Here is a 16312-nt window from a genome sequence, read left to right on the forward strand (position 1 = left end):
AAATTGACAATGCGGAAGTGAGCAACTACCCAGGAAGATCATCCATAAACCTGTGGCTGATTGACCCCAGACTGAAAACGAAGAAACCCTCTTCATACCCCTCGCTCCCTCACATTCCTTTCTTACCTGTATAATCTTCCTTCACTTGGCACTTGGGGAGATGTTTTTTCCAGACTACCAACTGCTTTTCTCCCATTATCCTTTGTGGAAACCATCTCATGGCCCAGAGTCTGTCTTTTGGAGCAGTGAGCCACGTGACCCAGGAATGTGGGTAACACCTACAGAGCCAGGGCAGCCCAAAAGTGGGCACTGCATGGGCAGGTGTATAGGGAGGGCTGCAAAGTTCCAGTGATGTGTACACCAAAGACAAAAGCACATCAGAAATATAAAAAGAAGAAATATAAAATAAAGAGTGTCTAAGATGGTAAGGGGATGTTTCACCAGAAGATGGAGAAAAAGAGGAAAATGGAAGGCAAAGAGGTGAGGAATAGAGTTAGGAGCAGACAAGTAGCCTTCTCTTGAAGCTGGAGACTGAAGCTTTCTGTATAACTGAAGCTCATCCCTTTAAACACAAATTTGCTATTATTTTATTTTTAAACTATTTTTGTTTAGAAATCTTCTTAAAGTGCACCACATGAGTTCCTGCATTATTCAGTACATCAAACCAAAATAAGGCAAACCCAACTGAATCTGTCCTGGACTAAGAATCACCATTATGATCCATGGTTGTACTTTGATGTGGTGCTCAGAGTCCACTGATGTGAAAAGTCTGTTGTTTTACACTTTACCTAATAGAATTCAAAGCTGAGCTTCTAAAATTCTCCAGTTTTGCCTCCTGAAGGCAGCTGTCCCTTGTAAGAGCTTTTCCTGTGACTCCCTCACTTGGGCCAAAGACTCCTGTGGCCCAGTTTCATTCACAGTTGTCTGGGTGGGGCCCTGAGGGCAGCCCCCTATCCTGAGAATGTAGAATAGCTGATAATCTCTCAGCAGCCTTTTGATTTCATTCCAGGTCTCCAGCTTAGCACGCGCTCTAGAATTCTAACATCTGGATAAGAGAAGCAACAGTATAATAAAATTACCACAAATAACACAGATTCTTCATGCCACTGATTTGAAAAGCAAAAAACCATGATCCTCCCAGCCTATGTACACTCTGGAGGGTCATGGCATCTCCATTAGCTTTACATATTTGATCTGGAAACCATAGAAACAATATATCCTTTTTATTCATTTAAATAAAACTACATGCCAATCTTTCTACTAGAAAGCACTGGGCAGGGGCTTCCCTGGTGGCAAAGGAATAAGACTATGAAGCTATCCACAGCCACTGCAGCATGAGTTCGATCCCCAGCCAAGGAGGTGACCCACATGGCACAGTGGACCTCTCTTGTTTCGCCCACTGCTGCCCTCGGCAGTGTATTTCAATCTGCCTGCTCTGCTCCCAACTCTGTCTCTGGTGGATCCTCTCACCCCCACATATCTGGCCTGTACCCCAGTTCATGTATGCATAAATAGATAAATCTTACAAAAAAAAAAAGCATTGGGCAGAAGAAAAGATAAAGGGACCCACCCCTGACATTATACAGTTCAATCATCTTGGTACAAAATAATTAGAAACAAGGGTACTACATGCTGAGACCCCCAAAAGAGCAGTTCCATGGGCTGTACCAAGGAGGGCGTTGGAAGCAGTTTTCCCGGTTTAGAAGGGGAGGAGGGTGGGAGAAATATCTCAAGGAACACTCATTGAAAAATAGCATGGGCTTAATAAAAACACAATCAAGGCAAAGAAAATGGCAGGAGAAAAGGCACAGACATGCTGGGTGGTAGCCTGGTGTGTTTAAATTAGAGTCAAAAGAATAGTAAGAGAAAATGTTGCAAAGGAATGCCAGAACCAGATCAAGTTTAAAATGCCAGGCAAAAAAATTGAGGTCGTGAAACTCTAAGCTCTAAGTGGCCAGCGAGATTTTTTTAGGCTTTCTGAACCTAACTACAGAATTACTTTTGTTAAAAGGATGATGTCTTTTTTTTTTCTTTAATGGAAAAGGAATTAAAAAGCTGAATTATTAATCATCGCATCCCTGTTAATTATCTCCTAGAACCAAGCTCATTATTAAAATATCACTAGGGAACTAACTATAGAGCACCCATTTGTCTTGCTCTCACACCACAGGAAGTATATACCAATGAAAAAGGAGTCTTTTAGTCTAAAACAAAAGGCAGCATGAGTATACAAATCAAGTTTATTTCTTTGATAAAAAAAAGAACAGGGAGAATGACATCTGTTCCAGTTCACAAGTTCATACATAATATTTTGAAAAAGAAAATCTTAATTTTTTACTGGTACCTTTTATTTAAGTAACATTTTCTACAATCCTTAAAAAAAAAAAAAATTACTTTCCCAACTCAAGAGTTGCTATTTTTCTGTCCAGCTCTGAATATAATTTCTTTTGCCCTTATCCAAATAAATATACCTGCCCAGTGACTTATCTGCAGGATGGGTAGTTTTATTAATAGCATTACTCCCTACAACTGTGCTATGCTCCACTCTCTATATTCATCTTGTCTCCTCAATCAGATTATGAGCTATTTGGGGGAAAAGGACTATGCCATATACTTATTCTGCACTCTGAAATGGGCTGAACGCTGGTTAATAGAAGGTACTCTTAAATACATAGGAAATGATTAACTTCACAACAATACATGCCCCAAAGATTCAATTCTGTCATATTGGTTTGTGTGTGGAACAGATGAAAAAATGAAAAACTCAGAACCAGATCTTTCAGAAGATCTAAACCAGTTCTTAAAAAACAACATTAACATTATCAGTCACGAGGGAGATATACATCAAAACCACACTGACACAGCACTGAAATGGCTATCATCGAAAAGACAGATGAGTAACAAGTGTTGGTGAAGATATAGAGAATTGGAGCCCTCATATATTGCTTTTAGAAATGTAAAATGGAAGAGCAACTTTGGAAAACAGTTTGAAAGCTCCTCACAAAGTTAACACAGAGTTATCATGTGAAATCACCAATTCTACTCTCCTGGGTATATACCCAAGTGAACTAAAAACATATGCTTACACAAAAGCTTGTATACAATGTTCACTGCAGCATTATTCATAATAGCCAAAGAGTAGAAACAATCCAAACATCTACCAAGTGATGAATGAATAAACAAAATGTGGTATATTCATACAACGGAATATTTTTTAGTCATTAAAAAAAACAACAAAGTGCAGAAATCATTCTACAACATGATGGACTTTGAAAACGTGCCAAATGAACAAAGCCAGAGACAAAAGGTCACAGGCTGCATGATTCCATTTACATAAAATGTCCAGATTAGGCCAATCTACAGAGGAAGAACATAGATCAGTGGGCCAGAGGGAAGAGGGAATGGAGAATGAATACTAATAGACATGTGGGCTCCTTCTGGGGCGATGCAAGTTTCCAGAAGTAGACAGCAGTGATGCTTGCACTACATAATGATTACACTGAAAACCACTGACACGTACAGTTGAAAGGAGCATGTTTTATGATATGTAAATTAGCTCAATTAGAAAACAATGGTAAAAGCACCTGTGAAGCCTGAATCACAAAGAAGCTAAATTTCTTGTCCAAAGATACAACATTGACTAAATGCATCAACAGAACCAGACTTCAAGTCTCCTAGGCATAGGAGACTTTGAATCCTAGGTCTAGGTCCACAGTACTTGGCTCTAGGAGTATTCAGGACAAGCAGTAGAGACTTGAGCTGGTTACTTAACAGCTCACATCTCATCAGAAAAGGAAAAAAATTAAATAATCTCAGTCACTCCCAATTTTAAAGCAATATGAGTCTTCTCATGTGAACATTTCTTTTCTCATAGTATTGTTTAAAATAGGGGTTCTCAACAAGGGGTGATTTTGCCCACCCCCCAGGTGACATTTTTGGTTGTCACCACTGGGGATAAAGGACCAGGCATGTTTCTCTATGTCTACAATGCACAGGGAAACCCTCACAACAAAGAATTATGCCATGCAAAATGTCAACAGTGATACTGGTGTTAGACAACTTCATTTTTAAGCTTTTCATGGACATTCACTCCTAGAATATAATGACCTCAAAGCAGCAATTCTGAGAGTTGAGAGTGACTGGGAGGCTAGCTCCTGGCACCCAGAGACACTTCTTACCCCTTATAATAATTAGCTTCCACAAAGAGTTGAATACTCAAATGCCCACAGGCATCAGTCAGTTAACATAAAGGAATGAAGCCAACAAACACCTCATAACCATTTAGAATTATTATTTCCTTTCCTCCACAAACAACTTTCACACTGACTCCCATTATCCATGAAATATATGTAACCTTTTCAATAGAATCATGTAGTTTTCCAAGGTTGACAGATGCCAACAAAAACTTTCCATTATAAGACCAAGAATACTACAAGTTCAATAACAAATGGCTCAGAGTTGGAAATGGTGGGGAGCTGTCGTGACCCCAAGGGTATATGCTCCAGTGAAAGTGTCACTGCTTAAACAGCTTCAATGGATCCATGCCAGGAGGATGGAGCAAGGTACTGGGATCAAGAAAGAGATCTTCAGAAGTCTTAAAAAGACTAGGAAATTCAGATAATGTGTATGTGTGAGGAAGCTATCTCCCAGTATTTAAAATGTCTGCTCAAAATATTTTACACTAAGGCAAAAAAGGAGGGGTTTCAGTTTTTGCAGCCAGATTGTGACCTCTTGCCTATACTAACCCTAAAAACAATGTCAGTTTTGGGTCTTCCTATGGCTTTGTCTGCCTAACTCAGGACCTTTTTGCCTGATTATAAGAATTTTTCTTCCCCTTAATTAAGTCTTTATTGTTCATTTAAAGTTGGAATTTCACCAAAGACCAGATAATTATTGAAGACATAAATTCAAATTAAATTCATATTATTATTAACAGCCGATATTTCATTAAGCTGCAACATCTTTGATACTGAGATCCAGAAGTTAAAAGACTTGCTAAGCCAGCAGGTCAGGGTTCCAGCACCATAATTTAAATGTCAGGTCTTGCTTCTCCTCAAGTTCACATCCTTTTCACGTCACCTTGCTTGTATCATAAAATTTATTCTATACAGCAACATTATCAGACTTTTTCAGCAAATTACATGTACAGAATCTGATCTTTGAAAAAGAGATGGCTGGCAATAAACAAGACACAAGGTCAAGGATTAATTAAACTGGATGAGATGTCTGAATGGAGGGTTCACAGGCCCAATCCTAGGGTCCTCTTATCCCCCTGTTCCTACTGACAGCATCTTTCCCCTTATACTTGTGGCTGCCTGCACTCTGGCAAGCCAACCTCATCACCCACCAACCACAACAGCCATCACTCTGGCCTCCCACTTTCTTCTTCACTCTTGTATTGGACACCCACAGTGGGCTGCAATAGGCTAACAAATTCTTTCTACTCAAAAGAAAACAGAGCGTGATCAGCACATGGAGAAGATGTCTGCCAGAAACCCAGGACTTAAGACAGAATAAGGTCACACACTTTCACCATTACCATTTCTCCTGTTGCCCAAAAGATCCCAAGAGACTAAATATCTGTGTCCTCAGCCAAGTTCTGTGTTCTAGTCACCCCCAACTTTCCTTCTTCTATATCACCTTCGATCCCATCGTGCTCCCTCCAGTTCAACTTAATTTTATCAAACAAAACAAGACAATCACATTTGAAAGCAAATTATACATTTGGCTTCAGGGCATGCAACCAAATACTCAAAAGTCCCTTTGGAGCACTGCCTATTCTAACTTCTCTTTAACCTTTGATTCTTTGCCATTATTAGGAAAAAGGATGTCACTGATCTGGGTTTGTGTACCTTCATGGTCATGACAAGGCAAGTTATTCAGAGCTTCTGAGCTTCGATTTCCTATTCTATGAGAAGAGGCTGGGGAAAGAAGATATAGAAAATGCATGACTGTCATGCTGAGTAAGGAATAGAAATAAAAACAAAGTTCCTTAGTACTTTTGGCACATGATGGATAAAATATTTGTTATTATTGTTTACTATTATTATCATTGTGAAATTAGTTTTCCATTTCAGCCCACACTTACAGCTTTTATCAATCTCTACAGAAGCAAAACCATTGCTTTCACATGCCCTGGGGACACTGTCTACAATTACCTGCTCAGCAGCTGACGGGAAACACCTGGAACTACTCTTTAGGCATCTTCCTCTAGCCCCTCTCTCTAGCTTGGGCTCACACACAGTTAGCCAAGCCTGCATTCTGGGTCAGCACAACCCAGGTTCTCACTGGTTTCTGATCAGGGGGCTCTTCTAGTGGGCAATGTGGAGTAATAAAAAAAGTACACAAAATCAGAAGACAGAGGTTAGAATGGATACAATAAGCCATAATTTGTAAGGTTTCTGTAAGGATCAAATGGCCTGCAGGGAAAATCCTATCATACCATTGGGCACAGTAAATACTATTTACCTGATCCTACAAAGCTCCACAGCTCAGCACAGCAGATAAGCAAATACCAGAGGCCACCTATTCCAATGTCTTTCCCCTCTCTCTCTCCTATTTTTACCATCTTTTCCATAAATCTCCCTTAAATTTTTTCTACCATCCATTAGCCCATCTCCCAAATTTGGAAGTATGTCTATGTTTCCACAAGCATCAAGATTCAGTGTTCAGTTTCATGGCAAGGCTAATCACTATCTTTTCTGAGAAGTACCACATATCTTCACTAAGCACAGAAATCCTGGCTCTTACCCAACCTTCCCCCACCCTAAATGTGAGGTGAGATGGTTTCAGAGGATATTATCAATTCAACTTGGTGTTTCATATTCCTCTTTCCTATTACTCACAGACTGAAAATATACTACATTCAGTTACACAAATTTGAAAGATGGAGTCTAACTAAACAAAGTCTACAAAGAGATCTGCAAACAGATGGCACAAATCTGTGCCATCTCTCCTCTGGTGCCTGAGCAGACATCAATAATCAATCACACTACTTTCCAGTTGATCTCAGACAAGACTCAAAACCCTCATCCCTCTCTCTCTCCAGGCAGTCACAATCTATCAGTCAAAGCTGTCATTTGAGATGAAATCTACTTGCCATGTTTGGAAAGCCTTAAATCAAACCAGGACTTTAAAATCAAGTATTATACACAGCAAAGAATGGTGACCATATGCACAGTAGTGAGCACTTTGCAGGTAGTGAATAAATACAGTTTAGTGAATCACGTACAGCATGTTCCGCACCCATAAAATGTCCGAATCAGAGAAGAACTTCAATTAAGTGGTTTGGAGAATGACCTCAAATTGTAATGTTCTTATTAATTCAAATTTCAGTAGGAAACTACTCATAATTAAACTTACTAAAAATTCTAAAATTATACCAGCATGCATGCTCAGCTTAGTAAGTACTATATATTTTTTTGGATAATTAAAGATCTTACATACACCAAGGTTATAATTTTTGTTATTTTTTTTGCTACTATTGTACTGCTACTATAGATAATACAATAAAAATAGCAGATAAAGTGCACTGAGTACTTTATTAAGTACCTGAAACTCTGTTAAATGCCTTATGTAAATTATATCATTTATTCAATGCTCACAGCAACCTCATATAAAAGGTACCATTACTATCCCACTTTTACTTACCTAAGGCCACATCTCTTATCAATGGTAGAAGTGGGATTTGACCTTAGCCCCTGCCTTAAACATGGGGCTATGCTGCCTCCTCTACCCTCCCCCTCCATGAGAGGTCATCCATAACTGAAAAGAGGTAGATACATTGTTTAAATATAAGCTGACTCCAGAATTAAATAAATAAGCAAATTTTCAACCCAAATACCTACTTTAGCTAGCAAGTAGTTTATCATAAAGGGCAGTACAACCCCAAACTCCTATGAACTGGGGGACCCAGGCTCACAGAAATGACTAATGCCCATTCAAAGAAACTATGCTAAATAATTAGTAAATTATTTACTAAATATTACTAGAGGAGAGAACCAGCAAACTTCAATCCACATAGGAATGTAATGAATGAAGAAGATCATACTCCCACTCCTTGTGCAACCCACAGAAGGAAAACAAACTAAATCAAAAGATATGTTGGCTATGTTGCTTTGGGGTTTTGTTTTGTTTTTTTTAATATTGGATTGGTATGCAGTACTAGCGGCTGGCTTACATTTGCATTTACCAAATACCACTGAACTGACCTGTCAAACGAGACCCCTAATTGACTCTCATTCTCAGCCCTCCACTCCCAAAGCCACTAGATTCAACATGATAAAAATCCATTTCCAGATCTGGGCCATCACCAGGAGGAAATGGAAAATACATCCTCAAGTACTTAGAACCTTTTGCCCTCAGTCATAGTCAACATCCCATTTCCGGCTTCGGAGGCACTCAGAAGCGATGTTGGCAGAAAGCCCACAACAAAGCAGACACACCCTGGTGTACATCCCACCCTGCCCTTCCACTTCCAAGGGTCAGGCCTCCTCAGGAATAAATAAGCTGTCAATGGTGATAACAAAAGGAACCAGATCCAGGGGACCAACCAAATTGTTCCAGAGCCAGGAGTTGCACCAGACTAAAAGTACCTGGAAGGAAAGAAGAAGTCATCAGCCTGTGTCTGAGTTCAGCTTTCAGAGTCTAAAGGAAATATTCAAAATTACGTGCTTTTCCTAGGTTGACAAATTCGGAAAAACCCAACTGAACATGAAAGAAGTAACAACACTAAATTTAAGTTACCTGCATACAGCCAACACTGGCAAATAAGCTCAGATAAATAAGCCTATTAAGAGAAGGGGACAGGAGGGACGTGCACTGCCTTTAACTAGATGCCCACTTCTCCCAGTCACCCCAAACAATCCCCCAAAACTAGGGCAAGGTACACACTGATCATTATTGATCTAAAAAAATCACTCAGCAGAAAAGGTCAACACATGTTTGTAAAGCTACAATTAGAAAGAGGACACAAGACACTCATTTGTACATTATCTAGAATGGGGAAATGTCCCCGAAATGGTAGCATTTGCCATTTCAGAGAAAAAAATACATTTTCATTAAATTTCTAATTTGGAAAACTAAGATCCTTTTACACAAAAATGGATAAATAGTATAATATATAAAGTTAGTCACAGAAAAATAATGAATGCAGGAATGTAATTTTAATCAGAAGAACCCAAGTTTCTAACTGTAGTGATAACCATTAAAGTAGCTCCTGCTAAAAAGGAAAAAAAAAAAAGGCTGAAACCTAAAAGAGTCACCTGCTGATTTTAGAAATTTTAGAGTTGGGAGGATAACTATTTTAAAAATTGATCTTTAGCAGCTGAATTAACAATTCATTGATCCCATTTTTAAAATCTGCATTTCAAAATAAAGTATTTCAAACATTCATATATAATGATCAGTAAAGCATGCCAATTTTTAAAAAGCAAAACATTCACTAAGAATCTAGACTTCTGTCACCAGTTTTAACTGTACTTAAAAAATTATTTTCAGAAAATTTTATAAATTAAACATTAAAAAATCTAAAGAAGGGGGCCTCCCTGGTGGCGCAAGGGGTTAAGACGCAACCTATGAGACTGTACTCTGCCTCTGCAGCACAAGTTTGATCCCCAGCCAGCCAGGGAACTACCCAGATGGTGCAGCAGACCTCTCCTGTCTCACCTGCTGCTCTCCTCACCTGCTGTACTTCGGTTGATCTGCCTGTTCTGTTCCCCACTCTGTCTCTGGTGAATCTTCTCACTGCCCACCCCGCATACCTCTGGCTTGTACCCCAGCTCTTGTATGCATAAATAAATAAATCTTAAAAAAAAAATCTAAAGGGCCTACCTGGGGGTAACCCACACAACGCAGCAGACCTCTCCTGTCTCTGCAGTGTATTTCAGTAGATATGCCTGCACTGCTCCCCACTGTCTGGTGAATCCTCGCGTACTCCCACACCTCTGGCCTATACCCCAGTTCTTCTATGCATAAATAAATATATAAATTTTTTTAAAAATCTAAGGAAAAATATTTTTATAGTTAGTGTCTCACACTGCTTTCCACTGAGCTGCTGGGTTTTTGTTTTGTTTTTTTTTTTCCCCCACACTAGCTATTTTTCTTTTTTGTTTTTGGGGGAAAAAAAAAAGCCTGAAAAACAAAAATCAAGAGTCCAGCAGTCTTACATCCCTACAATGTGGAAACCACCATATACTTCATATTATAAATATTTGTCAAAATTTTATTTACTCAAATAGACCGAGATGTTTATTAAAAGCATCCTAACACATGGCTTAAAAAGTCCTTAATTTCATAAAGGAGTCCATGCCTGTGATTATAAGTTTAACATATTATTGCAGTATAGAAAAACATCAAATTTGGTAAATGTTAAAATTAACTAGAAAAATGGAGATGAGGTCTTCACTTGGGATATTGACACAGACCCCTCTTTCTTGCAGCAGACCTTATATATTGTCTACAAGTCCATATATTCCATATCCAGCTGCTGACTTGATTCAAGAAATCTGCCTATAGTCTTTCCAATTTAAGGGAGGAAATTCCATCAGTCTTTCTATTTCAAGCTTCATTTGCATACTGGGGTTGAATTGTGTTCCCCCAAAAGATACCGAAGTCCTAATCCCCATTACCTGTGAAAATGACTTTCTGTAGAAATAGTATCTTTGCAGATGATCAAATTAAGATGAGGTATTAGACCAGACTCTAATTCAATATTACAGTGTCCTTACAAGATGGGGAAATTTGTGCACAGAGACAGACATGCACACAAAGAAAGCCCATGTGAACAGGAAGGCAGATATCAGGGTGATACATCGATATACCAAAGGAATGCCAAAGACTGCCAGGCAGGCACTAGAGGCTAGGAGAGAGGCATGGAAAAGTCTCCCTCGCAACCCTCAAAAGGAAGCAACTATGCAACACCTTATCCAGACTTCTAGTTTCTAGAACCTTGAGGCAATTTCTGTGGTTTAAGTATCCCTAGCTTTTGGTACTTATTAATTGTGAAATCTTGAGATAAGGGCTGCTTTCTAATAAACATGCCTTCCCAGTTCAGCCTTCCCTTAAAACTAAATTCCTGTCTTTGCATTCCAAACCATTCCTGCTACTCATGATCATTTCTTTGTTCCCCCCTCTTCCTTAACCTCACCCCACACCCTGCCTTAACAATGCCCTTCAGCACTGTTTTTTAGCAGTTCCACTGGCATTTTGGAAGACACAGTTCTTATGCAGGCTTGTCCTAAACTGCAGACTGCTAGGCATCCCTGGTACTCTCATTCCCCCAGGGAGCAACCGTGCCCACAGTGTAAACTTCTGCCCTAGAAATTTTGGAGCTACTAGCATGCCAGAGTTTGAGGGTCCCACTATCTACTGCATAAGATCTCAGTGAGGTCATTAACAGCCATCTCTCCATTTGCGAAAGGGGAATAAAGAACTACCTTGCTATGCGACTCTCATGATTCAATGAATCAAAGTTCCTAAGGAATCCAAGTTTATCCCTACCAGCTCACTTAGAAATTAACACCTAGTTTGTTCTACATGGTCACATCTTAACATTAACAGTCCTGGGAATCCTTTTAGAGGATTCCTTATATAGTGAAGCTTCACTAAATACGTTTGTGGAAATGCAACTGCTTAACTGCTCACTGCATGTTTAAAATAGCTGTAAGTCAAGCAAAGTAGCAGGACTTTGCAAGAACACTTGCAAAGAGCCAGACAAGTCTGAGAGGGGCTTCTGTGTTGCCCTCCCTCCATTCCCACGCTCACCTGAAAACATAGCTGCAGCTCTAGGCAAAGCACCTTGCTTTCCAACTTCACTTCCAATCTCCCTGCTTCTCCAACAGCCCTGGATATACTGCCCAGCTGGCTAAGGAAACATCCCCCAAGCCAGCATCAGCACTAATTTGTGCCATGAAGCCAGATCTATGCCCATTCCCTGACCATCAGGCACACTCACACTCAAAACAACACCTGGGGTTGCTTTAAGAGAGCCTGGTGCTTAGTAGGTTTCAATGACTGGTGAATACATGGATCAATCAATGCATGCATGAGCACATGGCTGCATGAACAAGAAATGAATAAATTCAAGTTGTTAAATTCAACTTCCATTTTACCTTCAAGCTCAGCACTGACACAAATGACCTCAGAGCAAGACACTTTACTCTCTATACTGAAATTTCCTCCTCTGTGAAATTAGGTAATTGGATTTCACTATAAAAATCTCTTAGGTTTTCTTCTAGCTCTAAAAACTAAGCCCAGGAACTTTATAGCCAAGAACTGAAGATTTTATATCCTTTTTGAGAACTTTTATTTAAAGCAATGGGGGGGAGGGGTAAAGGTTTTTCTGAGATCACATACCATAGGTCCCTTCCTCGAAGGTAGCACAAAAGGAGGGGATGAAAGCCTGCAGAAAATATACAAGCTGCAAATAAAATACTGAAGACAAGGCTGAGTTAACTGAGCACTGTGGAGCAAATTATTTTTGGTTTCTTTCAAGGACTCAGAGTCTACCCAATCCTCAAAAAAAGGACCTTAGGGGCCTCTGCTGACTGCTCCCTCCCACCTAAAGCTCCCCTTTCCAGCCTAGGAAGGCTCATGCACTCTCTCCCAGGCCCCAAATCTAACCCAATCCCTCTCCCTGCCATCTGCCTAAGGCTCCCACATGCATAATTTATGATTTCTGGCACATTTCCTCCTTATCTGACATCCTGCAATGCATCCCTCTGCCACCTATATTATTTCTATCTCTGGTAAGAATGTTCCTGAAAGAGGCATGTGTCCTTGAACTGTACTTTATATCACTGGTTTTACCTTTCCTATCTTATCTCCTCACCTGGTCCCTGAATTCCCAGAAGAGAAAGACCACACCCTCTGTTCTCCTTCAGTTCTCCACCTATAGGACCAAGAGAAGAGGTGGGCAAGCAGCAGATATTTAGAAAATACTTGTTGAATGAACAAAATAATGAATGAATTAATGAACTGACAGATTTCCATGTCTTTAAATGTAAAGACATTAATATATTAATATTAAAAGTCATATTAATATATTTATTCCTAGATAAAATGACTAAAACCTTTTAAGGTATACAACCCAGAATAAATTAAATCTTTAAAAGATACTTCTATGAATACACTATATTTCTTCAAATTGAAATAAAATGTCCTTCACTACAATATGACTGACAGCAACATTATCAGCTGCATAAGAAATCTGATTTTCAGGTATCCATAGCATAATAATATGGCATTGTTCTAATTCCCTAGTAAAAGAAAAGTTTACCTGGATCTGGGAAGGATAAAAGGGCAAATGACCCTTGGTATTAATTATTACAACTATCACTGGCATGTTTTGAAGCTGAAGAGTCTGGGGAAATCAAAACAAGATATGAGGATGTCTTTTAGATTGTTAACTTTATTGTTGATCTGAGCAGAAGATCATTTTGGAATTCCCTAGGACTTACTTAGCTAAGTCTAATTCTAGTCACATTCCTTGCTTGGGATTTATCAATTCCAGCTAAAACCAAACTGACTTGGGAATGAAATTATTTTTCTCCCATTTCTTGCTGGTCACCACAGATCAGCGTCAATGGTCAATGCAAACCGCTGAAGGGAAAGCATTATGACTCTGTCATCAGTAATACAACTTAATGCTACATTCCCCATTAGTCTCCTCATACCTATAGTTGACCTACACAATTTCATTATCTCTTAGAAATCATTATTCTTGCAAATAAGTATAAATTTAGCATCACCTATTTAGTATACTACATTTACAGGAAAACTGTGTACTAACATAGGAGATAATATTACAATTAGAGAGACTCCATGAGTATTGCCTAAAAATCAGGTCTTAAATAACAGACTATTAACATAGATAATTAGTGTTTATGGGTTGTCCATCAGGTAATAACAGTATGTTTTCCAGCTCACTCAAACCATGTCAGAACACACACTACCAGTGAGAGCACGGCGGACACCCGCGATCACAATAAAACACAAAGGAAAAAACACACACACACACACACGTTAAAGTAAAAGAAACTGTTAGGAGAACATATCCACATTTATCAAACTGATAAAGTCAAAACATTTTAAAGCTAGAATTCAATTCTGAGTTATTCATCACAATCCTTCACACTCCAGAAGAGAAACTCAGGCAAGGACCTTATCCAAGTTTACATCAGCTCTTGGTCAGAGCTCACATGAAAACTGGGGTTCTTGGTCTAGCTTCATGTGCTGAACATATACCATTAAATTTAAAAATTAAAAAGGCACATATCAGACAGGCAATAAATACCTGTCAATGGAATTAAGGTACCAGAGATGCAAGGTTCCAGAACTATCTTGAGATACTACCTACTGCCAGGGCAAATCATGTACTGACTTCAAGTTTTCACTTTGACTAGATCAACATAGCTTAGGCTTCTTAATCTTGAAAGCATCCCTCTACAATCAAGAAAATGCTATTGGAACAATTACTGAAGGAAGCAAGTTGGTGGTGAAACCAAAAGCTTTGTAGCATTCTTAGGATGCTATCCATGAAAAGATGGGTCTCCAAACATGTGAAATACAGTTTCAGTGGAGAAATCTTTAAAAGGCAGGTATGACTAAGCAACCACAAATAACTAGAAATGGCAAAAACTCAGCACTCTGGGGACAAGTGCATGCCTGCATATACAGATAAGTTGGAGTTTCCTCATCTATTGTTCCTAATGCAAAAGGGGGTCTTTTTTTGCACTAGTGTTGATTTCCTTTTAAATAAATGATCTTAATGGTTAATAAGGATTTGCAAACAATATTTTATTCCATCCTGTATCCCACCTGCTTCAGAAATAAAATTTGGGATAGCCTGGTTGAGTTAGTTGGTGGGGATCCTAATGGCACTATTCGATGTATTTGATTATATACTTCACCAAAGAGCCTCTTAAATCGATAATTTAACTCTTAGCTAAGGAAAGTAAATATTAATAATGTAAAACATGTTGCTACATGACTTAAGTACAGTACCACGTGTTTCCTTAAACTCTAATAACTCTAGCTATTTAACTTCTCTTCTTCCTAAGAAAAATTCTTCCTACAAAAATCATGAACATGGACTAAATAAAACAACTTAAAATAATTACATCTATCTATCTATATAAAGAGATATATGTATATATGTGTATGTATATATGACGAAATTGACCACAACATTACAGGGGAAAAGAACCCAAACACACAGATTTACCTAAAGATATAAAAATATTGATAGCACCTTAAGCAAAAAAAAGTGACAATTAAACAAATAAAAATCCCTGGCAGGACAGAACAAACCTGGTTTGTTGTTCTCTTGGCTCCGATATATAACTAAAGAAATGTACTTAGTGGTGGGGAAGGGCATGTGGAGAGAAATGACTACCTAAACTTGTTTCAATCAAGACTTAGTCTAGCAAATCAAACAATCAAGAAAACTCCGGTACGAAACACAACCAGGCTGAATGTCCCAAAACGGAATGAACTGACACTAAGGGAAGAGGGAACCCCAAAGCTCTCCGACACCCCTTTCCCCCAAATTACCGAGGCACACAAATGGAGTTGGGGGCTTATCCCAGACTCCATTTTCCCCGCCAGCTGTCTCCTTCCCAGGGCGCACAGGATGGGCACGGAGGTGAGTCCCGGAGTCTCCCGCCCACCTTAGCTCTCCAACCCTTTCATTGTTGTCCAACTGTGCTACATCACCTGCCCCGCGCGGACTCCCGCGGTGGGACGCGCCGCGCGCCGGAACCCGCAGGAACCAGCGACCCGAGCCCCCCGCCGGACCGCGTCCCCCACCCCCCGCAGAGCCGAGCCCGGTCGACTGCCGGACCCCGCAGTGCTCACCGCCACGAAACCCGAGGAGGAGGCGACGAACACGCGCACGACCATCCTCTCACCAAGACGGGACAGACCGTCTGTCCCGCCGGCTCCGGGCAGGCTCCGGATGCTGTGGCAGAAGTCAGTTTACAGAAGCCGCCGCAGCCGCCAAGCCAAAACGCTCCCGTCGGGCAAGATCGCGGGGATCTGCCTCCCTCCCGCCGCGTCCGCAGATGAAAGCCCAGCGTCTGCCCGCCGCCAGCCGTGGGGGAGGAGGGGGAGGAGGAGGAGGGAGCCGCCGCGGGGCGTGATGGGAGTTGTAGTTTCCGCCTCGCCCTGGTGTGGCTTGTGGACTGAGCTCTTCCCGGTCCCCTTTTTACTGCGCGTCAGGGTACGCGCGCAGGTGAGCGGTGACGCGGAGGGGGCAAGGACCCTGGCTAGCGAGGGTGGAGGCGTCGGGGATAAGAAAAGTGGGCACGAGGGC

The 16312-nt window shown here is 40.3% G+C and overlaps 1 protein-coding gene across 1 annotated transcript in view; it reads right to left on the bottom strand.

Moving 5' to 3' along the window:
• Positions 1 to 15900, bottom strand: part of SH3BGRL2 (SH3 domain binding glutamate rich protein like 2) — a gene marked incomplete at both ends in the record, with an annotated part of 67430 nt that extends 51530 nt beyond the window's left edge. Inside the window, one exon of the mRNA XM_084258622.1 lies at positions 15856 to 15900. Coding sequence (XP_084114748.1) covers positions 15856 to 15900 — 45 coding nt within the window. The remainder of the gene's footprint in view (positions 1 to 15855) is intronic.
• Between the last annotated feature and the right edge of the window lie 412 nt (positions 15901 to 16312).

Source organism: Talpa europaea, assembly GCF_964194135.1.
Source record: "Talpa europaea genome assembly, chromosome: 2".
Taxonomy (NCBI): domain Eukaryota; kingdom Metazoa; phylum Chordata; class Mammalia; order Eulipotyphla; family Talpidae; genus Talpa; species Talpa europaea.